This window comes from Filicampus tigris, chromosome 1 (genome assembly GCF_054856515.1).
Source record: "Filicampus tigris isolate MCC_2025a chromosome 1, RoL_Ftig_1.0, whole genome shotgun sequence".
Taxonomy (NCBI): Eukaryota; Metazoa; Chordata; class Actinopteri; order Syngnathiformes; family Syngnathidae; genus Filicampus; species Filicampus tigris.
In genome coordinates this window covers 9,255,177-9,279,819 of record NC_141217.1, presented here as the reverse complement: position 1 = coordinate 9,279,819, position 24,643 = coordinate 9,255,177, and the positions used below count along the sequence as shown (strand labels likewise).

Genomic DNA, 24,643 nt, shown 5'->3' with positions numbered 1-24,643 from the left:
GCTCCAGCACGCCCCGCGACCCTTGTGAGGAGAAGCGGTACAGATAATGGATGGATGGATGGATAATGATAATAAATAATTGAACCCTAAAATTTGGGTCAAAATGGAATAACCCATTGTTTTGACCCAATTCGATGTGTTCATGTAACCTTAAAGGTTGGGGCAAAACTGAATAACCCAATTTTGGGGTTTAAATTGACCCAAGTCTGGGTCGGTTGTTTTTTATAACCGTAATTGGGTCAAATCAAAGGCCAAAATAGTTATTTTTGACCCAACTGTTTTTAGGGTGAAGGGTTAGGGTTTAGCAGTAGGGTTTCAAATTTGGGTTAGGGTTTAGCAGTAGGGTTTCAAATTTGGGTTAGGGTTTAGTAGCAGGGTATGAAACTCGGGTTAGGGTGTTGGAGTAGGGTTACAAACTAAGGTTACGGGTGGCAAACTAGTGTTAGGGTTTAGGAGTAGGGTGTCAGACTAAGGTTAGTGTTTAGGAGTAGGGTGTCAAACTAGGGTTAGGGTTTAGGATTAGGGTGTAAATCTAGAGTTAGGGTTTAGCAGTAGGGTTTCAAACTAGGGTTAAGGTTTCAGGGTAGGGTGTCAAACTAGGGGTATGGTGTAGGAGTAAGATTTCAAACTCTGGTTAGGGTTTTGGAGTTTCATGTCAAACTAGGGTTTGGGTGTAGTAGTAGGTTTTCAAATTAGGGTTGAGGTTTAGGAGTAGGGTGCCGGGCTCAGCTGAAGTGTGAAGTGAAGGGAGCGAAAGGGGTGGGGCAACAGAGGCACTTCGGAGAATTGGGACACCCTAACTCGCAGCCTCGACGGGAACGTGTACTTGAGGGGTACTAGGGTGCAAGTCTGGGTATTGGGATTGGGCCCTTTAAAAGTCTTCTCGTCCTCTGTCAGTCCGTCCACAAAATGGTTTTCCGTCCGGGACCCTGGGACGGAATGCCCATCTCTGCCTGGGATGAACATATCCATCCATCATCTATACCGCTTATCCTCACAAGTGTGGCGGGCGTGCTGGAGCCTATTCCAGCTGTCTTCGGGCAGTAGGCGGGGGACACCCCGAATTGGTTGCCAGCCAATCGCAGGGCACACTGCGGATCACACCTAGGGGCAATTTAGAGAGCATGTTTTTGGAATGTGGGAGGAAACCGGAGTACCCAGAGAAAACCCACGCAGGCACGGGGAGAACATGCAAACTCCACACTGTGAGGCCGGAGACGGGATCGAACCCACGACCTCTGAACTGTGAGGCGGACGTGCTAACCAGTCGACCACCGTGCCGCCAGGATGAATATAAATATTTACAAACATGGGTCGGTAATGTTATATTGTGAAACCAAATCCCTACTCAAATCGACATGAAATTTGTCATTCATACAAACATGATTCTGAAAGGATGAACTGTTGAATGAGATTCTGTTAAAAATACATACATACATGCATGCATACATACATAGATATATACATACATACATACATACTTTATGGAAGAATAAAGTGCACTGGTCAAAACTCTTCAATAATTACCACTTTGCCATTTATTGTACTACTGTACACTGTGTTCATCAATAGAAAACTCACTTGTAGAATGTGTGCTCCAATGGATTATGTAATTTGCCTTTAAGGCAGTGCTTCTTAAATATTTTCTGTTATACACACCTCCCCCCACAAACACACCCTTAGGAAGAAGAAGAATCTCCCCCCAACTGTCTGCTGCGACTATAAATGGTATCATTTGTCTATAAAGTTGTTATAAGCGTACATCTGCATAAAGTTGTATCCTTACTAACAATAAATAAAACAAAAAAGAAAGAAATATAGATCACTTACAACAAATAATAACTTTATTACTTTTGTTTTTTAGTGTAAAAAGCAAAGAACTGAAGTGCATTAATTTGCCTGAAATTAAAAAATATAAATGAGAGCATCACTGCCACCTACTGCAGTGGATGTGCAATTACACTTCATTCTAGTATGGCAAAAAAGAAAGAAAGAAAGTATGTTCCCGGGGTCGCACACGTCCCCCTGGCAATCGCACTAGTGAAACATATTTGGATTAGGAAAAGTGTACTTGGTGTACTTGATATAAACAAATTGAATATTCTGACACAATGCTAATTGTCAGAGTTCATGTTTTTATTGCATTCATCCATCCATTATCCTAACTACTATACTTATCGTCACGAGGGTCGCGGGTGTGATGGAGCCTATCACAGTTGTCTCCAGGAAGTAGGCGGGGCACAGCCCAAACTGGTAGCCAGCCAATCACAGGTTTTTATTGCACGTTTTTGAAATACAGTACTGAACTTTGGGAACAAGCAAATCATAGACATAAGAGGATGGTGTGTGTGTGGCAATGTCAACACTACCTAATTAGGCGATCATGGTACTTACAATTAATTACACAGCGTCAAATGAGATTCTTGGATCCCTTTCACAAGGGGTCAAAATGGCTGTTATACTTTTAAGAGCTTCAGTAACAGGGAATCTTCACCCTCTCGCTCGACTTATCCACATCCAACATGGCGACGAGGATGCCGTACAATGCGGCATCAACGCGGTGTCTACGTCTATAGAAATGCTTGCAAAATTCCAGCAACAATCATTAGGATGACGTCAGCCTTGGCAGCCATTTTGTTAGCTAAATCCGGAGGTAGCTGGTGGCGCGTGTAGTTGCTAATTGCGTGTATTGTGCGTAGCAAAGCTTGTACTTGAATTACATCGTCGAATTTCGAAATTTTATTTGTACTCTAATCACAGTGATTCGACCACAAGACCGTAGGTAAGAAGACTGCGCATGTATTTGTTGACTGCGATTTCACAGCAATAGTGGACGCTCATTCATTTTTCAAGACCTGTCGAGTTTGCTAGCTTCTGTAGGTAGGTAGCTAGCTAACTTGTTTGTCGTCGTCAAAGGAGATAAGTGACGCATTTCGTGGCCTCCCACTCAAGGATAACCAACGTTCGAACATTCACAGTTGTACGAGTGTCGACGTTCGGTGGGTTTTTGCGTTTCAATTTGCTTCAGGGGGGAGCAAATTCGAGCAGCGAACTCAAGCGCAGCATTCTTTTGCGTGCGTAGCTTCCTCGTAGCGAGGTAGCACCAAGAGGCTTCAAGCTGGCTACCGGCCTTTCAGAGAACATGTCCGAGTTGTACATTCGGGTGGCCGAAGATGAGAACGAGGAGCCGATGGAGATCCCGTCGGAGGACGACGGCACGGTTCTGCTGTCGTCGGTTGCGGCCCAGTTTCCAGGGGCGTGCGGACTCCGCTACAGAAACCCCGAGTCCCAGTGCATGCGTGGAGTTCGGCTTGTTGAAGGCGTCCTGCATGCGCCAGAGAGTGACTGGGGAAACCTGGTCTACGTGGTCAACTACCCCAAAGGTAAGGCCACGTCCATTAATTAATAGCACTGGATTTCGATCCATCCATTATCTGAACCGCGTAACCTCACGAGGGTCGCGACGGTAATTTAAAAAAGGGCCTTCATGTTCAGGTAGTAAATCAAAGTTCACTTCTTAATAACCTGTGACATAAAGCCAAAATATTGTGCCTACACTTGTCCAAATATATACCCGTATTTTGTTTACATTTGTGTGTTTTTTTTTGCTCAGGCCAAAGCAATATTGAATGTCAGCATTGCTTTGACGTCAAGCAACTATGTCGAGCTGAGAGGAAGCGATTCAATTAGTCATTCTCGTGAGGTTAAAGCGGTTCGGATACTGGATGGATGAACTTTGACAGAACTAGACTGACTAGAAAAGGGGCTTTTTTAAAAGTATTTACAGTAGGGCTGTGCAACTAATCGAAATTCAATTACAATTACGATTATTACACCCCACGATTACAAAATTGGCTTAATCGTAAAAAAAGATTATTAATATGCGTATATATATCCAACGTTGTTTACACAAGAAATTTATACTTGTATTTATACATTTGCACCTTATTTTATAACTAATTTGATAAATTTTGTTTGGTCCAAAAGGAGCTTACATAGTGTTTAAAAGGAATATATTTGTCTTTATATTTTTATGTTTGAAATAGTGCTGTCAAGCGATTACATGATTGATCGCAATGAATCGCATTTTTCAATTACAGTTTTTACAAAGCTTGGAGCTGATATATACTTGAGTTAAAGTCTTGGAATTAATGTGGGGAAAAAAAGTATATTTTGATTCAAAGACTGTTATAATAGCTTTCTTTGATCTTTGAATACCTATTCTTTTCCTGTAAACAGCACACTATAAGTCACGTTTTTTTCATAGTTTTATATACTGTGGAGCGACTTATGTGTGAAATTATTAACACATACCTGTATATCATTTTCACATGTTATTGTAATGTAACCCACATAAAGAAACATAAAGTAAATAAATAAATCCTAAAAGCTATTAAAATTCATGAATAATTTAAACGCTAAAAGTCTAATATTTTGTTAGAATAATTAAAATAGTATGATAAAAAGACAATTTGTCTGTCTATCAATACATCAACTCAAAATAGTGTACTGTTTCTTTAAGACACTTGCCGTGCCTGGCTGTGGTCCTGCACCAGTCATACACGTACAGAGCGGAGAAGACGAGCAGAGAGATAATTACGACCGAATACATAATTATTTTTGAAGACATGGAAACATTCTACATGGTCGGCGATAAATAAAAGGCTTATTTAATCGATCTATGACCGTTTTGGTGAGTTTAAAGTTATATTACCGTAACTTTCTTGTAATGCTACATGTGTGAATGTTAGCTAAATGTTACTATCATAGCTCGGTGGAAGTGATGTGTACTAAGCGATACAACCAAAAAAAACACAATTTTATTCATTTGATTTATATGGACACATTTATTAGCGTTACGCGGCGTAGACAACTTGGCTTCCGGGGCGGCGGGGGGGGGGGGGGGGGGGGGGGGCTGTGTAATGTAACGTAGGGTACCGTTCAGCCTGTTGTTGCCTCTATTCTATTTTCATTTTAAATTGTTCTTGATTTAAATTTCAAATGACATGTCTGTTCTTGGTGTTGGATTTTATCAAATAAATTTCCTCCAAAAACGTATTATGCATTTGATGGCTGGTCCGACTAAAATATGGTATTACCAAAATAATCGTGATTAATATTTTTTTCATAACTGAGCAGCCTTAATTTACAGGCACGTACAAATGTTTTTGTGTCAATTCCTGCCAGGTTTTATCTGTTCCTAACTTAATATCCTATTCCTACCAATAAGTATATGGAGGTAAAATATGAGCATAGAGGTTAATTGTACCTTTTGCCATCTAGCGGAAGAGCATTTAATTGTGTCTGTCACTGTCTTAGATGAATGAAGAGGCATTATTTGTAGTGAAACATTTTCCATACCAGTTATGTGAAATTGGCAGGGGCGCACATAACTGGTATGCATGCGCAACAGAAATCACTGATGTGTACCGTCATTTGCGTCAAGATGCGCATTTGCATACCTGTCCTGTACACCCGAGTGGTAAAAAAAAAAAAAACTCTAGTGGTGCAGTGGAACGAATCATCTTTAATTGGTAAGGATCAAGCATCAGTTCAGGATGGGCACGATCCGCAGAATGGCTGGTGAAAAAAAAAAAGCGCATTCAAGGCAGCGTGATTAGTCCGCATTCAGTCGAGGAAGTTGAATACCCTCAAGATCAGATCACTAACTTCAAAATAAAGCTTACCAAATAATACATTGAGTCATTAATGCCAATGCAATAGGGCCGTGCAAGGCGCGTCATCGCTGACGTAGCTACCGGGGTAGCCGCCATGCTTGGGGCGTACTGGCGGCGAAGTGATAAGACAAACTCGCTGTTTCTCACTTGATTTAGATGGCCGAAATATATAAACATGGTGAACCATTGCTGTGTTAGAGGTTACATTAGTGCCACACACGATCTCAAAGGAAGAAAATTTGTGGTCTGACCACAAATTGTGCAGTCTCTGCTGAGACGTGTGCCCAGGTAGCGTCAACAAATAGCAAGCGCCAACATAAAAACGAACTATTTAAAAAACAAAACAAAAAACACATTTTTTATTATACATTGTCATTATTCATTTGTGTGTGTAATTAAAGAAGAAACACGAAAATGAATAATGATTAAGGTTTGTTTTTTTTAATTGTTAGTTTTCTTGTTGGTGGTTGCTATTTGTTGACGGTGCCTCGGCACTGCCTCCGCATTGCTCTTCATAAGAAACAACGGCATATGAGCTTGTAGCTCGTTGGCTAGGTCACTGTGGTTGTAAAGCCCCTCCATTTTCTTGCTTTTTAACATGTTTTTGAATCGACAAATACACAGCCTTTAAAGTGCACTCATTCACCACCCCAAACATGGCAGATGATGAAGTGGTGATGACGCGGTGCACGGGCCTTATAGCCTTGGTGAACCTTTACTTTGAAGTTGGCCCGCGTGGTACCGTAAAGGCTAACTTGACTTCCGTTTTCGATGTATCGGTAGTTTTAACGCTTGCTACTAACACCTACACAACGCTGTCTCAAAATCATTTTCAGTTGCTAATATAGGGCACGAACAAAGCGCTGGTTAATTACGCTGTCATTGTATGATACGGCACAAGTCTCCGGCGTTAGTGGCTAGCAGCTGTTATCATAAGCTGGTAGTTCAATAGCTGCTGTTTTTTTTTTTTAACTTCCTTTTTCTATACCTAGATTACCTTGTAAAGTGCTGTCCATGTTTTAAAACCCCTTAAAGTGAGGACGGCCCACCGAGGGGCCCTACGTCATCTGTCAAAACAAATCGCTGATGCACATCGTCAGCTGAGTACATGTGTGAATATGTTATACATCTTTTAAAAGCTGAGTTTCTGGAGATTTCAATGGTGCCCAACATTTTACAATGCAATCATATCTACAGACTGAGTGAGCATTTATGTTAGACAATCGTAGCTCTAAAAAGAAAATAGCGGCTCACCATAACGTCACAAATGTACACGAAAATGTCCAACGCCATCAAATATGGTCCCATTATGTCGACAAGGGTCTAGTCAAAAGTATTCCGGTAAAATAGTGAGTCTATGCCAAGCTTTACATCCATATAGCCACGTTATCTGCAGCTGCAAACGTTACCAATTTCCATCAAATATCACTATTTTTGATGCATTTGCAATCGTAGCTTCACTGAGCATGAGTGGATTAGCCCCGTACAATATCAAACGAAAGGCCTAATCCTTGGCCTTTGATTGACATCACACTTTAGCCAATCTGCAAGGGATTTCCCTTCAAAGAGACCTACAGAAGCCAATGAATGGCCGTGCGTAAAAAAGTCACTCCCATTATAATATATCCTTACGTAGCTTTGGCTAATACCAGCGGAACTGGCTGGTGACTGACGCATTGGATAGCCAATAAAATTCCTCAGACAACGATATGGGGTGTGTCATACAAATCCTCTTGGGGAAAAGAAAACCTCATTGCGTAAACGGCTTTTTTTCTGCTTCGTTCTCCTGCGTTCTGTGCGTCAAAAGACTCTCTGCTATCACGAAGCCTTCTTCGCTGTTGTTGTTTTTTTTGCCTGTAGTGACAAAACAACTGCAAAAATAAAACTACACCATAGTAGCATTAAAATAAAAGCATTATAACGTATAAACGTTTATAACAAAACGTTTGCCTGATAATTGTAAGAAAACATTCAGTTCAAAATGTCTGGCAGGATACCTTGAAATGTATACACTGTACCACTTACAAAATTGCGTTAAATTGTGTTCTTAAATCCTATACATCCATATTAGATGTTAGGATTTTTTTTTTTTTTTTTCTTAAATGGGCAAAAGCGTTTTATAAAATAAATGAAGACAAAGTTCTATTTAGCTTCTTTTTTTTTCTCAAAAAAAAAAACCGATCCGATCCGTGACTCAAAATTCATGACCGACCCGAACCGTGACTTTAGTGATCCGTTGGACCACTAGTGAGTACCAAAGACAGTTTCCTGGTACTCATGCGAGTACCGCATGAAAAAAATTATGTGCACTCCTGGAAATTGGGTCATTTTTGCACAGCACATTGAATTACGACAGCGCACTGTTTGGGAATCACTGGTCTGGAGATACAGCCACAACATTAGGACACTTGCCAATATAATGTGTTGTCTAATAATGCCATTCTCAACTGTTGTCACTTTAGGGCTGGCATTTTTTTGGTTTGTCATTCATTGGAGTCGTCCTTTTATAAAAGCTAAGAACAATCAAGAAAAATTTTAATAGCCTTTGACAACATATTTATATCATATACTTAATTATAACTACAAATACATGTTCAAAGTGCCCTTTACTGACTGACCGTTACTACTTGCATCGAGGCAAAATTGTTGATGCACATATATATTGCAGGTATCTAATGTATTTTTGTCATTTATTATCCCACCAAGCAGAAATGTTCTTCACGCTTGGTCATCCTCAAATCAACGCATCCTTTTTTCTTCTACAGATAACAAAAGAAAGATGGAGGAAATAGATGCCGCCTCAGCTGTGAAAGTCAAAAGGGGTTATCAGAAGACATCAGACCTTATTGTCCTCGGCCTGCCGTGGAAAACCACAGAACAAGACCTGAAAGAATATTTCACCACCTTTGGCGAGGTCATCATGGTACAGGTAGTGTAGCCCATACGACTTCATGTATGTACAACACTGTGCAAAAGTCTAAAGCCACAAAGTTGTCTTAATGACCATTTTCACTGCAGTTTGTCACAATAAATCAACCGTAGGACACAAAGTATGTAGGATTACATTAAAACTCAACTCACCTCAACTGTATTTATAAAGCACATTAAGACAGCCACCGCTGTATTCAAAGTGCTGTACATTAGGGTTGCCACAAACGATTATTCTGCTAGTCGACTAATCACTAACGGTAGTCGCCATATCACTAACAGTAGTCGCCATTAGTCGACTAATCGGATAATATATACATCGCAGCAAATTGCAGGAGCAAGCTGCTGCTCTCATAATAACCATCAATCGCTTACAGCTTGTTCTTTATGTTCTTTAAGACAATTAAGATGATATAACATTCAACTTGTATTAAACGTTGCCACTTAAGCCATCATTCCTGACATGTTTATAAATGAGGAAGCAACTTAAATTGATGGCTATGATCTGGCCTTAGATTTTTTTAGCTGTAATTCTTTAGTGCATTTTAAAATGGAACCAAAACTATATATTATGCAGAGTTGCACTAATACAGTGAAATGATCTATACAAAAATAATTGCTTGTTTACATATTTCACTCATATTTTAAACATAGAAGGTGGTGAAAATCGAAGGGCTAAATTTGGAAAATGCACTAAAAACTATAATAAACACTTGTATTGGTTTTTAATTTGGTTTTACTTTAATCCTTATCCCAATTTGAAAGTAGTAAATTGATCTACACAATCAAAATGTGGTATGCACCTGGAACAAAGTAGTATAACGTAGTGTGTTGCAACAAACTTATGTGTTGTTATGTGATGCCGATGAGTGGCAAATATGTCGTTTTTGTGTTGAGTGCTGATATTTCCCAGTTCATGACTGCATCACTCGGTTGGCACGATTTCCCAGTTCATGAATGCATCACTCCGTTCGCACGAGAGAGAGAGCGAGCAAGCAAGCTCTTCCTGCTTCGATGTCCACCACGGGCATAAATGCACGTGGTTTTGCTTGTTAATGAACGCGAGTTCACTGACTAATGGCTCCTTAATCCATAGTAGATGCTATGATATGTTAGCATTCCAAATAGGACATTGTGCCACAACGTTACATCAAACACGCACCGTAACGTGTGTGCTAACTACAGCTAGCTTCTAGACACGACTGTGCCTACTTCAGAAATGAGATCAGGCATAAGACACAATTTGCTTCCTTTATTTAAATGATCGCACATCCCCATCGCGCTGCCATGAAAGGCAGGATTGTATTGTATTGAGTATATTTGGCGAAATGCACCGTAACTTTCGGACTCTGTTGCCAACACGAATGAGCCCTTACACTGATTTACCCACAATGTTTCTGTTTACATCACAAATGACCCGGATTACCACTACTGCCCACGTGCGTTGCAGACAGGAAAACGAGTGAGAAGAGGCAGCTTCGAGAGAAAAACAATGCGCCAAATAAATAAATATAGAAATAAACGAGGCGTCTACTATTAAACTTGTCGACGATTTTGATCGTCGACGTTGTCGTGATTAGTCAACTAATTTTGGCAGCCCTACTGTACATGGAGTAAAAGTAAGTCATACAACAACAAACAATAAAATTATTAATGAAGACAGTAAAAAGCACAAAAACGGTCAAACCAAAACGAAATCTCATGCCGAGTCAAAATCTAAACAATAAAAATGAGTTTTAAGATGGGAAGCGAGGGGGCTTGCCAAACATTTATTGGGAGGTCAATCCGAAGAGGAACCGGCAAAGGAAAAGGCTCGATTTCCCCCCCTCCGAGCTTTCGCTTTGTCCTCGGTACCTCTAATAGCGTCTGGTCCGCACACCTGAGGCACTGGGCAGGTGCGTAGGGGTGGAGGAGCTCAGAGAGGCGAGCTGGGGCGAGGCCATTTAAAGATTTGAAAACAAATAATAGAATCTTTAAAGAACTCTAAAATGTACAGGGAGCCAGTGAAGGGACACCAGAGTAGGAGTTATGTGCTCCCTCCTATGAGTACCAGTCAAGAGGCGAGCAGCAGCATTTTGGACCCCCGGGAGACGCTTGATGGAGGATTGGCTGACTCCAAAATAAAGTGCTTTACAGCAATCCAGCCGAGATGCGACGAAGGCATGAATTACGACTCGCGTCTCTCTGTTGTTTGGCGACCGACTTCCAACATCGCTGGTAACGAACAGGACAGCAAGTCCGGATTTTTTTGGCCCATATGCAACCTGTATCTGATTTTTTGATGACAGTCTGAACGGCTCAATTCAATTTTTTTCAAAACCAACCCGGATTGCTTTGATATGTGGTCCTAAATCGGATGCGTATCCGATTTTTTTGCAATGCAAGCGCGGTCTGATCAGTCAGGTCGCATATAACCGACATTGACGTCATCCGGAGCCCAAAATACACTCCACGAAGGGAAAGTGCTGCTGGCAGCAGGGGGATCAAATCTGCAAAGTTGTTTTGAGTAACAGTATTGACTTTATATTTGACTTTAATCCCACTTGAAACATGAACCATAGAGTTTGTGGTGATAGTAATAGTAATTCTGCCACGCTTCAGATCGCTTCATTTTTTTTTTTACACACGGTTATGACGTGATGTCATCGTTAGTGATGTCTCCATGAAATGAGATAGAAAAGCCTCGCCTCATCATTTCCCCCAAATATTGCATTTGTTTCTACCGCCTACCGAATCGCTTCACTGTAGAAATGCCCGGGCACACTGGACCACGTTTACATCCGTAAACAATACGTCATGAGTGACGTCGTCGTCTCTTCTGCGCATGCGGGTCACTTTGGTGATGCACGTGTTCATACAGCAGACAAGACCATGGTCGCATTTATAATGTAATATGAATGCTTACACACAAAAATCAGATTTTTTTTCCCCCAAAAAATCTGCATTGAGCATTAAGACCTGCGGTGTGAACCTAGCCTTAGAGACAAAGCATGAATTCTCATTCGTCCAGGCCGTTTCATTCTCAGGGCATTGACTTGATCGCAACAGGACTGTTCCATTTGTCCTCGATGTCTCCTCTCTCTTCTGAGTAGGCTTTATCATTTCATGCAACAAGGCTTGGTTCGGACTTTGAGTTGGCGATGAATACTAGTTGAGCTCCATGTTGGAGGCGTGTCCCACCACCACGGATGGTATCAATCTTTAGAAATGTAAAATGACAATTAGATGTCTTGTAGTGAGGTCTCTGTCGGTCAATATGTTGGATTGGATATTCCATTCAATTGTTAAAAAAAAGTGTAGTTATTTTAGCAGTTCTGAAACAACAAATGAGTGGACAGCGAAAGACACTTGCCCTGTATTGTACTTTTATTTTGGCAGATGATATGATAATATGGCCAATGAACATCTTTCTCTCCGTTCCAGATCAAGAGGGATGCTAACACGGGCAACTCAAAAGGATTTGGCTTTGTGCGTTTCACTGAATATGAAACCCAGGTGAAAGTGATTTCTCAGAGACACATGATAGACGGACGATGGTGCGACTGCAAGCTCCCCAATTCAAAGGTATCATTAACACTTCAAAAAAAAAATGCACGGATGCCATATGAATGGCCAGGCGGATGTTTTCGTTGCAAGTCCGTGAATTAGTGGACGGACGGACGGACATGTTTACATTTTGTGTATGTGAATTGACGGACAGGTGTTTACTAAACTTTTGTATTTGCACCTGCTGGCCGGCCAGGCGTTCCCTGATGAACCCATGCGGAGTCGTAAAATCTTTGTGGGTCGCTGCACAGAGGACATGACCCCCGATGAGCTGCGGCAGTACTTCATGCAGTACGGAGAAGTCACAGACGTCTTTATCCCCAAGCCCTTCCGGGCATTCGCCTTTGTCACTTTTGCCGACGACCAGGTATGAGCAACCGCCCGCCCGCCGGGAACAAGCAAGCTTTTTAGAAAAGCCGGCGTGATGCCCTCGCTGGTTTTGTTTGCTCAGGTGGCCCAGGCCCTGTGCGGAGAGGACCTGATCATCAAAGGCGTCAGCGTGCACATCTCCAACGCCGAGCCCAAACACAACAATAGTAGGCAAATGATGGAGCGAGGGCGCTTTGGGGCTGGCGGCTTCAGTCAGGCGTACGGCGCTAGTCGCGGCGGGCTGGGCGCGGGCGGCGGCGGGAAGGGCGGGGTCAACTTCAGCGCCCTGGGCCTCAACCCGGCCATGGTGGCGGCCGCCCAGGCGGCGCTGCAGAGCAGCTGGGGCATGATGGGCATGCTGGCCAACCAGCAGGGGATGAGCACGGCGGCGGGGGGCACGGCCGCCACAACCCGGGATCAGACGTACGGCTCCACCAGCACCAGTTACAGCAGCCCTACCACGGCCAGCCTGGGCTGGCCGGCGGGCACTAACTCGGCCTCGGGCAGCGGCTTCAGCTCGGGCTTTGGCGCCTCCATGGAGACCAAGTCTTCCAACTGGGGCATGTAGATAAGTAGGCGGCAGTTGCATTGATATCCCCGGCCAGGGCTCGGGTCCCGCCGTCAAATTAGGAAAAGAGTTTAGTTGGAGGTTTTTGTCAATTTAGCGTTGTCCTCGGAGACTGTACCGAAATTTCAAAGTTGTCCAGCCCTGGTCGTGGCTCATCTGGTAAGTACTATAAGAAAAACAACATTTAAAAAAAAAAAAACACTGCCTTTTTTGTTAATAAGTCCAAATGTGTGTGAGTGACACTAGTCATGAGTGGGTTTTAGTTAGCTGCTTTTCAGAAAGTGACGTGCATGCGGCGTTGTTTGTAAGCGAGCGCGAGTACCACCAGACCGCCAGTCCCTCTCAAGTGGGCTTGATGTCCTTGTGTTGTGTATGCAGTGCATCTTTCTTTTTTTTTCTTTTTTTTTTTTTTCTTTTTTTTTTTTTTCTCCCTTCTTCTGACCTGATCTGATGGAAACGCCTTGCCAACCGTCTCTCCTGCAGTTAACCAACTGTTTCGCACGCTCCCGGGAGGAAGCGCCTCACTGGCGGCAATGTTCTACAGATCTCAGTATCACGTGTAAACGCTTTGCCATCAACAGCACACAAGCTTCACTCTGCATTTACTGTGCTCCACGGTGGGTGTCACCTTCCCATTCCTCTCCTTTTGTCGTGGACTTCTTGTCTGAGATCGATGAGTGGGAATTGATGTGGAGCGAGCGAACGAACGAGTGCAACGTGAACGGAAAGCACGAGTGAGCAGAGACTGCTTGGTTTTTGTTGGCTTTTTTGTTTTTCTATTTTTTGGAAGGGACAAATGACAAATGCCTGCGAGAGTTGGAGGAAGCTGTGGCTTTGTACGAGTGTGCGTGTGTCATCCCAAGGACATTTGCCAGCCCAAGTAGTCATTTTAGAACACAGTCAAAGTGCTAAGACTATTTGTATCCTTCCTTTCCTCTCGATGTCCAATTCAATGTGAATTGTGTGTCTGCTTGTGTGCTTTTCTTTTCTGTGTTACCTAGCACCCTCCGTGTGTGGAAATTCGATTGCTGCTGTTTGAGCGTTGGGAAGTGTGCTGACATGACATGTTTAATATGGTCCTATTGAAAGTTTGAGTTTTGAATGAGGGTTTTCTTCCCCCCCCCCATATGTTTTGTGAATTGAAACTGAAATAAAAGGAGAATTTGACTAGGTATGATGCACTCTTCACGGCGACTTCTTTCCCCCGGTCCATTAATTGAACTGCCAACGCTTTAATTTACATGTATAGGGGCCCTCGGACACGGAACATCGGAACCAGGAGTCACTCACGGGGGGAGTTGAAGACCGCGGGAGAACCCACAATGGAATTTCTACACGAATGCCTTAAATCCAGAAAAGGATCTTCATCATCATCCCACCCGCGAGGAACCGTGGACCCTCCCATGTTTAGTTGCCCTCACGTCACAGACATATTCCAAAACTTGTCCGTTCTAACAACAGGAAGTAGTCAGTTTTTCTTTTGGATTCATTGTACAGTACAGTTGCTACGCACAAGCTGAGCGTGTGAACGCATCAAATGGACAACGGACATTATTTAGTCTTGTGGCAAAATAAAAGCTTTTGAGTTGTTAACCTGTCGTCTGTCATTGGAGATGAAAAAGCAGATTTATTTTGTAAACACTGACCTCTGTTTATTCTGAGCCCGTTTCTGTGTCCGCCTCATTATTTACCTACCCGCCTTTCTTTGGTCATGCGAGTTAAGTGCGCTTGTTGCTGACTGCTTTGTAATCGTCCATGTTGTCAGTTTCCTTTGAAATGGATTCCTTGATGTTTTGTTTGCGGAAACTAAAGTTTCGAGATGGAAATGTTACCTTCCACGAGATTAAAAATCAAATCTCTAGTGCTTGTTTTATTTCATCTTTTGATGTCCTGCTTAACTGTAGTGCGTCCCTACGTGGAAATGTGCATTGACTGTTGATGTAATATTTTTATATGCTATTTAAGTAAATGTAATGTTACGTAATTTTTTACGTTGACTTGTCTCCCTAAAAATTTCAGACAAGGGAAATTATGAGTGTCACCCAAGTTTGTAGGAAGAAAACAAACTGGCGACACCAAGTGGACAATTGAAATTTAAGTAGCCACCATTTTTAAATGAGCAATTTTGAGTACGGTTATAGAGTACACTATACAATGTTTGAAGACGTTAAGGAAAAACACGCTCAGTGTATCGACTTTTTGAGTCCGAGCTTTTTTAACCTGGGTGGTGGAGGGATGGGTTCACCACATATTTCTGCGTTTCGATTTCAAGCCAATTCCAACACTTTTGATTGGTCAGATTGTATAAAAATAACAGCCACACGTGTGGTCGGACCAATAGTATAGATTTGTGGAATAGGAATTTACCTCATTGTGACGTGGAAGGTTTTCGGCCTGGTTCAAGCATTTTGTTGGTTTAGTAGCATAGCAAATATACGGCCCACGTTCCACCTATCCACTGTTTAATGCACTGTCTTCATAATTTTGCAGTCAATTTTAATTCATTTCTCGAACTGATTTGTAATTAAAATGGTGAATTTTTACGTACAGACCCCTCCTAAAATGGTGAATTCACGAGTGCACGGACGTTTTTGTTTTGTTTGTTTTTTTTTTGGGACAGCCCATGCTGTTAAAATATTTGTTTAGGCAGGTACCCAGTGAGAGCCCCCCACCCGCCGCCCGGTATTAACAGTATGTCGACATCAGTATTTTATTGTCCTGTATTTGTTTTGTGGGTTCAGTATGGGAAGGGCACTGTTGCGCAGCACGTGAATTAGGAATCGAGGAGCCTTCTGTTAGTCGTCCCCTCATTTAGAGCTACACACAAACACTCGTGAATCCTGTAAGGAGCATACAAGCTAATTATAAAGGGATTGAAATCTTTATTTAGCCTAGTACAGTACAGTGCAACACTTTCGTTTAAAGCCAGTGTTAACACTGCAGACCCCGGCCGAAGTCTGACAGTGTAGCGACATGTATTCTACAATTCTACAGTTGGAAAGCTAAAAAGTTCCACAACACGTTGCTGACATGAGTTAAGGATTTAAAATGCTGTGGCGGATAAAGTATACACCGGTGTTATACTGGCGGAATGAGTAACATGTCCTCTTTTGCACTCGGTGTGCGCGTGTGTTCGCAGTGTTCTTGTTAGAAGAACACACCGCCGTTCTCCTCGCTACGCGTTGTAGGAGGAAGACGAGACGTTTCCACCGTGGCCCGTCCAGTTGGTGTGGATATAGCGGCCCGGCTGGGACAGCAGCTCGTACGTGTGAGCCCCAAAGTAATCTCTCTGAGCCTGAACACAACAACAAAACAGAACTGACACAGGGCGCAGACCTACGCCAAGGCTTCCCAACTCTAATGAAGCATCCATAGAATTTCTATAGGGCTTGTCCTCATTAGGGTCACGGGTGTCCTGAAGCATAGCAAGAGGCAGGGTACAATCGGAACTCGTTGCCAGCCAATGACAGGGCACATATGGACACATTCAAACCTATGGGCAATTTAGAGTCTTCAATGAACCGAACATGCATGGAATTGGAAGCCGGAGTACACGACTTTTTTGTTGCTGTTGCATACAAACAACAAATTCATTATAATCGACTCCCGTAGAGTCAAGGTGTTACCTGGAGGAGGTTGGCAGGCAACATCTCGTGCCTGTAGCCGTCGTAAAAGGACAGAGCGGTAGTGAAGCAAGGCATGGGGATGCCGTGCTGGACGCCCGTGCTGACCGCTCGACGCCACGACTCCTAAAAATCAAGTGAGAAATCTTGCTGTGATTGGTGACTCAGACCTGAATTTTTTTTTAAAAGCGGTGAGCACGTCTGCTTGTCACCACGTGAACATTTCTTCAGTCAAACACCTTCAGTCCAAACAAGACAGTAAAGCTGGTTCACACATTCATTTTCAGTAGATGCAGTAGTAGACTGTTGTGACAAAAACAATTTAGTCCGACAGCTTCAACTGCTCCACAATGCTGCCACTCCAGTTCTTGCTGGTACCAGGGAACTGGACTACATCACACTGGAACCTAAAATCTCTACACTGGCTTCTGGAAGGCAAGAAAATTCAAGTCCAGGGAGCTGGTTTTAGTCTTAACCGAAGGAACTAGTTTCCAAGAAAGTGGTCTAGTCCCAAGTGAAGGTCAAGCGCTTAGAAGTTTTTCATCCCAAGAGAAGAGAGAAGATTCTAGTCTAGACCCAATGAGGGTGAAAAAATGATCGAATAATGAATGTTGTAAATAATTGCAGCTCAATTGTGATTTTTTTTTTTTAATCACGATTGTTTTGGTAATAATTTAAAATCACGATTATTCAGGCGATCATTTATTCTTGGGTACAAAACAATAACATTTTTAACGTACAAAAATATAAGGACAAATACATTTCTTTGAAACACTGTAAATTCCTTTTGGGCCAAACAAAATTGATCAAATTACTTATTATAAAATAAAAAAGTGGAAATGTATAAATTCAAGTATAATTTCTTTGTGTAAACAAACAGTGCATTGGATATGCATAATAATAATCGGTTTTGTGATCGTGGAGTGTAATATTCGTGATTGTAATTGAATTTCGATTAATTGCACAGTCCTACTACAATGTGCTTTACTATCTGAAAAGTAATGGTATGTTGCTGTTAGCTCATAAAGCAAAACAAATGCTAACATTATGCTCCTATAGCACCATCATATATGGTCATACCTACCTCCTATCTGTGGTTGCAGCCAACTAAGAATTCATGATTGATTTCTTAATCATAGTTATTTTTCCCTTTATTAATATGCTTAATAGATTGTTTAATTGATTTATGTTTTTTTCCAGAATTCGATGAGCTCTGATACAAATCCGCCACACTCGTGAGATTGTTTGCTAACCGAGACAACGTGACTTTTCTTCAATAACTCCATCCCCAACCAAGGGAGTCATGAATCCTGGCTCACATCTGAACAGGTTTACTGCGTTTCGATTTTGAAAGATCACGACGGTTAATCGAGCCGGAATGCCAGAGTTGCTTCACTGCAGGCTTGAACGCAAAACGCGGAAATTGCTGAAGTGCCGAGCGCATCTTTGCCAATGCGGCTATTGCAGCGTGGCGCTTCCTCCTACCTGACACTTCTGCACGGCGTCACTGAAGAAAGCGTCCAACAACAAGCTCTGCAGCTCCGCGTCCCTGTCGAACGCCTCCTTGATTTTGCCGAGGAACACGCTGGAGGGAAGGAAACACGCGAGGCCATTTTAGTGAAGAGTGGCCAAGCACGTACCCCGTTGCCACTCTTCACCTAAGGGGCGACGCCGACTTTGCTGTACCTGCGGATGATGCAACCTCCTCTCCACATCAGAGCGATGGCGCCATAGTTGAGGGACCAGTCGAATTCTTTGGCGGCCTGGCGAAGCAGCATGAAGCCCTGCGCGTAGGAGATGATCTTGGAGGCGTACAGGGCCTGCAAAACACGTGACTCGCTTCAGGAAAAGGTGGAATTTGGGGGTTTTTTTTCGGAAACCTCAAAAAGCTATCAATGACAAGGCATGGTAAAATCGCGCCATCTTTTAGAGGTCAACAAAAATGGAAATACCTCAAAAACCTGATGTGGGTGAAGACATTTTTTTCTTCTTTTAAATCAGCATCAAAAATATGTTTGGGGGCACATGAATCAATCTGATTAACATTTGCTGTTGACCAACAGATTAGTCGATACCTGTGCTGTGCTAATAAAGTCATCTATTAGACCAGTCATTCCTCCGCCCATTGGTGTTTTTTCTGAGAGATGATGCGTGCGTGATCCAATTTCACTTAATAGGGCCAAAAGCTTATTGAAATCAAATAAGATAGCTTTGTTGGCTGTACTGTACAAAGTAATGTGACAATATTTCCCTAAAATGACAGGCTGTTAAAAAAAGTTTGTCCGGTTGGAATGTCCACTTCAACCCGAGTACAACACACCAAGAATTTTGAAAATCAGGTGGTGGGTTCCGGAGAAATTGTGGGGTTTTTTGTGTCCGAAAAAAAGCGAGTAAATTAAGAGTATAACGGGATACCTCCATGATTTCTCAACAGACCTTTCGTGTCGTGTCGCCTGCCAGTCTGGGATTGGCTGAATGGTTTCAGTTAAAATATTTGCCAAGAAGCTCACAGGGGAAATTCCGGGCTGTCGAGTCAACGTGTCACAATGACCGTGACATCAAATGGCGTCACTTGCCATGAAAACTTGACTTGAGTAGCATAAATGGAACAATTTGTGAGAAGACAGAAGTAATGTACTGTAGTCATTGTTTGTTTTTTTCCCCCTGTTGTTGGTATGGATTTTTTTTTTTTTTTTTAAGAGGCCTTTGAAGTCCATGTTTTTTTGTTTTTTTTTAAATTCCACAAAGAAGGCGGCCACTTTTCACATTGCTAATGTATAGCGACAAGCGCCAACAATGAATTGCTCTTCTACTCGATGGCAGCATTAAAGCATCCAACACAATTATTAGCATTATTACCGATTGCTGTTTGACTACTGTGGATATTATTTCTGTGACATCTTTGGTGGTGTGAAGTGAGATTTACTTGTACCACTATTTCACCAAAATATTTGCCCGTTGTGTCTTGTTGATGCGTGCGATGAATGATGACGAGCCCCCGCCCTAAATTAGCTTTGTCATAAGTTAGTAACTTTGTTTGTTTTTGGTTCCGTGCAGCACGCTGCTACAACGGCGCATGCTTTGCGCTGCGCTCAGTTCTACCTTCCTAATGTCCTCCAAGAAGGCAGCCTTGTCGCCATCGAACGCAACTCCCGCCGGCCCCGTCAGGCTGCGGCTGGCCTCCACCCTCTCGTCTTTCAGGGAGGACAGACATCGGGCGAACACGGCCTCTCCTGAGGAGACGGGAATGCAAGGCGGTCGGGTCTGTGCACATAACTCAGCACACACAAGGAAGTCGTTGCCGTTTCCCGTCAAGTTGCAAAACGGCCTAATGAGGAAGCAGGATATGAAGGCAGAAAGTGTGCGGCAGCACCGTTCGTTGTCGACGTCAACGTTTAATCGCTTCCTGGCGATTTTTTTTCCCTTGTTCTTTTTCCAAAAAGCCACCGTGCACACCGCAGCCGCATGTTGACCAGTAGTTCGGTTTTCACACAATAAGAGCTTTGCTGTCTCTTTCACTAAATCTCACACGGGAATGTAAAGGCCCCACTGCTGAATGTCAAGCGACAGTGCTGCTTTGGTAGTCCTTTTTTTTTTTTTTTTGTCTGATTCATTGATTCATCCCAAAATAATCAACAGGTGAATTGATTATTAACATAATTGCTAATTGCAGCCCTAATAGGAATGGTCAACAGCTGGTTCCTTTTGCTTGTTGACCTTCTGGCGCAACAGGTTTATGAAAGAGGCCATGATCAGACTGAAGGCCGACAAATCCTCCTTATGTCACCTGAGATGAGCAGACTGGCCGAAAAGCCTTCAATCTTCTTAACCCTAGAACACTAACGTCGGGCGATTTCCACCCACATCATTTTTCTTATGTGATATTTTGTAACGGGAAATTTAAGACGACAACTTCCGATTTGGCATACAGTGTTGTAATTTTTTTTACATGAATCGATGAAAACTGTATTTCATCTTTGATTTTATATCAGTACCCGATCTTGTAGGGTTAAGGGCGGCCGCAAATCTAGCCCGTTCCCTGAAAAATGGCTCACCAGCCTCCTCTAAAGCCACTCGCCGAACGATCCAGTCGCATGGTGCGGTCCGCAATGAATTTTCACGACCTCAAAAGTGAATGCTGACGCCATTTGGTGACTGCATTTTGGATTCGTTGAATGTTATCTTCTTCCATCAAATTATGTCATGTGTATATACAGTGGGTTTTTTTGTTTTTTTTAAACAGTGTTTTTATTTTAAAATTCCTGTCTGAAAAGCAATGCGCTAGAGTGTCTTTTCCGCTGCCGAAAAGGTTAATGAATTAATCTACCACCATCACCGCCTCTCACATATCTGCTGATCCATCGGCTTTTTCCTTGACAAATGGTGCTATGTTATTTGGGGGTCAATAAAAGAATATGTATGCCGCATCAACTTGTTTCATGAGGGGGTCACTTTTTGTTGCTGTTGTCGAGCTGCTAATGTGCGAGGGCCACCGACACACGCCGTCATTTTCATGTTCATTACCCGTTACGTCATTGCGTGTGCGGCTGGCTTAACCTTCCCACTTCCTGATTTTTTTTTTTTTCCTCAGCTGCGTGTTGAAAGAGGTGTGATCTGACACATTGAGCAATGACTCAGCAGCTAAACGAAAAAAAGGAAAGAAACGACTTCCTTACCGATCAAAGTCACAGGAGTGCCGTATTCCAGGGCTGAAATAGCAGTCCACTTCCCCGTGCCTTTCTGTCCCGCACTGTCACGGATTTTGGGCAACAGGTGCGTCCCGTCGGCGTCTCGATACTTAAGGATGTTGGCGGTGATCTCGATGAGAAACGAGTCCAGCTCGGTCTTGTTCCAGTCGTTAAAAGCCTGAGAGGTCGGAAAGAAAACGGGCAGCAACGGTCGGCCGGTGGCGACCGGCAGCGTTGCGGTCAGACGCCAAAGCTCACCTTGGCCATCTGGTCGTGGTCCATCCCGAGCACGTCCTTCATCAGGTGATAAGCCTCGCAAATCAGCTGCATGTCGCCGTACTCGATGCCATTGTGGACCATTTTGACAAAATGACCCGCGCCCTCGTCTCCCACCTGCGCAGGGGAGGAAAGTGGCATCACGGCGAAGGTGGCCACACACAGCCGCGTCCCAAAAGTCAAGCGGAGACACTCACCCAATCACAGCACGGCTCTCCCGTTCCCACCTTGGCGGCGATGCCTTGGAAGATGTCTTTGATGTGAGGCCTTTAAAACGGAAGAGCAGCACGTGAGGATGGAGTAAGCGAGAGTCGATTGGAACTTTTAAAGACTGTCAGGCGTTCCATTCCAATGCCGTATTTAAAGATTTGAAACTCAAATTGGTCACACTTTGACATTTTCTTCCTCCCTGCCACCTAGCCAACCATATTCGAAGTATTTTTTTATACAAATGCTGTATTCCGTCGCTGTCCTGTGAAAAACACTTATCTCCAATTTTGGGATTTTTTTTTTTACATTTTCACTTTAATGCGATGTCTGTAACACGGAAATAATTCATGTAAAAATAAGAAAATGAAAAAAAATGGAGATGAGTGTTTTTCGCATGGCAGCGATGATTTGCTTCAATACTGCTTGAGCATAGATGAGCGAGAGACGACATAACTGCAACACAAACCGAGGACGTTTTGAGACGACACGACTGAAAATGTGTGACGTAAACTAACTGCCGGTCTCTCATTGGTGGACAATATTTGTCATCGCTGTGTCATTGTCTCTTTTGAGGATTCACAGCTCCAAGAACAAATATAACACATGTCCGCAGTCGGAGCTCCGAGTGCCGTTTTTGGTGCACCCCGAACAACCGAACAGCAAATTTGAGCAACGCTCTGCGTTTGCAAACGGTCGGAGTGAACCGGCGCGCGCACGCTCGGAGAATATTTCCGACAGCACCCCATGTCTCACCAGGCCTCTGGATGTCCTCCCGGCATGAGTGAGGGTCCGTAGCGTGCCCCTTCCTCGCCACCGCTGACTCCACTGCCCACAAACAGCAAGTTCTTCGCTTTCAGACTCTTACAGCGCCGCTGTGTGACACAAAAGCACAGAGGCGCTCGGAGAAAATCCTCCGCTGAATGTTCACCGCAACATCGTGTCCTTCTCCTTACCGTCGTGTCTCTGTATTCAGAGTTGCCACCGTCAATGATGATATCCCCAGACTCAAGGAGGGGAACCTGACAGAGGAGAAAGACACAACAAAATCAGCAATAAGCGGAGTCCCGGCACTGTTAGAATACAAAAAGGTATCGCAGACACCAACCAGCTTGTCGATGAAGTCGTCCACCGCTTGCCCGGCCTTGACCAGCAGGATGATCCTCCTGGGCTTCTTCAGTTTGGACACCATGTCCTCAAGTGACTCGGCGCCGATCACCTTGGAACCTTTTGCCTCGTTCTTCAGGAAGTCATGTACCTTGGACACAGTGCGGTTGTAGGCACACACCTATTCAACAGACAATCAGGATACATTATTTTGAAGTAGTGGGAAGTATTCGTTACTATACCTAAGTTGATTTTTTGATTCTTTGTACCTTAGTTATTCTTCTAGTGATGTTATTTAGTGCCTACATTTGACAACAGATATCTGTACTTTGCACACCTTATTTGGTTAAAATTGGCTTTTTAGTAAGTTTTTACTTTGTCACAGGTTTTCAAAACTGGTATTGTATTTTACTTTGGTAGTGAAGAACATTACCGTGTTTGTACCTTTTTACTTTTGCTTAAAAGCTGGATCAGTACTTCTAATTTTTCGAGAGCCTTTTTTTTTTTTTAGTATCCGTACTTGTTATTTGAGTGTGAACTTTTGCCACCTCCGATAACTGAATTCATCCTTGAGCAGTAGGCAACTGCAGTACGGTTAAACTTACGACAAAGCCATGGTCATTCATGTTCATGATGAGGTTCTGGCCCATGACAGCCAAACCAATGAGTGCGATGTCTGCTCTGTGAAAAGAATAAACAAACATTAACAACATGGGCCTAAAATGAATTGAATTAAACATTCAAATGAAAAGATGATCATTTATTGACAAACTCATATGGCAACAAAAGCGGAAAAGAAAATTTTCGCTAATTGAAATGTAGCATTGGGTGTATAGTCTAAATGTATTACAGGGAAGTGGATTCCCTAAATCTCATCTCACATGTACTCCGACACTGACTAGCAAACAAGCTAAGCTTTATATGCTCATTATTCTAAGTAAAATGAAAAAGCCTAGAAAGTCCCTTAAAATATATATCACTACAGCATAAGTAGTTTACTACTAAACTGGGGAAGGGCAGAAGAGAACTTACTCAGGCATTGTGCTCAGTCGCGATGTTACCGTAAGATTTCCAAATGACACACGGTCCTCTTCCTCGTTCAGTCCTCAGTTTGGTGGGCTCCACCCTACCATACTATTAGCCAATGAAACACCCTCACACCGCTGAAGCGAGGCCAGACGACAATTACGATTGGTCCAGAATGCTGAGCAGAGATATCCCGTCTGCTATAGGTCAATTCTGCCGTCACTCATTACGTAAAGGAACATAATTTATTACGTAAGCGATCAGCTGAGAAATTGAAACGATTTTGGTGATACAACTGTATTTTTTGTATTTTTTTATTTCAAGCTAGCCACATTTGTTTTTTCAAATAGTTGTTTGTATTATATTTTGTTATTATGTACCCGTTCAGGTATTTTCAGTAGTAAATCAACGCACGTTGTGCATCAACAGCACAATAATATGTGTCTTATTAAGTCAATACACATCTGTCTTTTAGCATTATAATACTCTATTACTTACAATTTGAAGGAACAGTCTGGAAGGATGCATCCCATGACGGGTAGCACTAAGGCCTAAATTATTATGGATTTATTACGGTACTTAAATTATACAAATTCTCTTTTGTTTTTCCTCATAACCACGATATTC

At 42.8% G+C, this 24,643-nt stretch overlaps 2 protein-coding genes across 3 annotated transcripts; one reads left to right on the top strand and one right to left on the bottom strand.

Annotated features, from left to right (window-relative positions):
• Positions 1-2,604: 2,604 nt before the first annotated feature.
• On the top strand, positions 2,605-14,261 carry tardbpa (TAR DNA binding protein a). Of its 2 annotated transcripts, none has more exons than XM_086051111.1 (6): positions 2,605-3,383; positions 8,444-8,607; positions 12,030-12,170; positions 12,349-12,519; positions 12,604-13,459; positions 13,573-14,261. In XM_086051111.1, exons 1-5 carry the CDS (start codon positions 3,143-3,145, stop codon positions 13,087-13,089), a joined length of 1,203 nt encoding a protein of 400 aa, XP_085907237.1. In that variant the 5' UTR covers positions 2,605-3,142; the 3' UTR covers positions 13,090-13,459; positions 13,573-14,261. The 2 variants fall into 2 exon arrangements, with proteins under 2 accessions (XP_085907237.1, XP_085907227.1); XM_086051101.1 differs by having other exon boundaries at positions 2,606-3,383; positions 12,030-12,171; positions 12,341-12,519.
• A 1,690-nt stretch (positions 14,262-15,951) lies between these two features.
• Positions 15,952-24,162, bottom strand: pgd (phosphogluconate dehydrogenase). Its single transcript, XM_086051088.1, has 13 exons — positions 24,023-24,162; positions 23,596-23,671; positions 22,992-23,171; positions 22,840-22,905; positions 22,640-22,758; positions 21,874-21,943; positions 21,659-21,793; positions 21,389-21,578; positions 19,815-19,945; positions 18,399-18,532; positions 18,198-18,297; positions 16,716-16,838; positions 15,952-16,384 (listed from the first exon to the last, which is right to left on the bottom strand). Exons 1-13 carry the CDS (start codon positions 24,028-24,030, stop codon positions 16,265-16,267), a joined length of 1,452 nt encoding a protein of 483 aa, XP_085907214.1. The 5' UTR covers positions 24,031-24,162; the 3' UTR covers positions 15,952-16,264.
• Between the last annotated feature and the right edge of the window lie 481 nt (positions 24,163-24,643).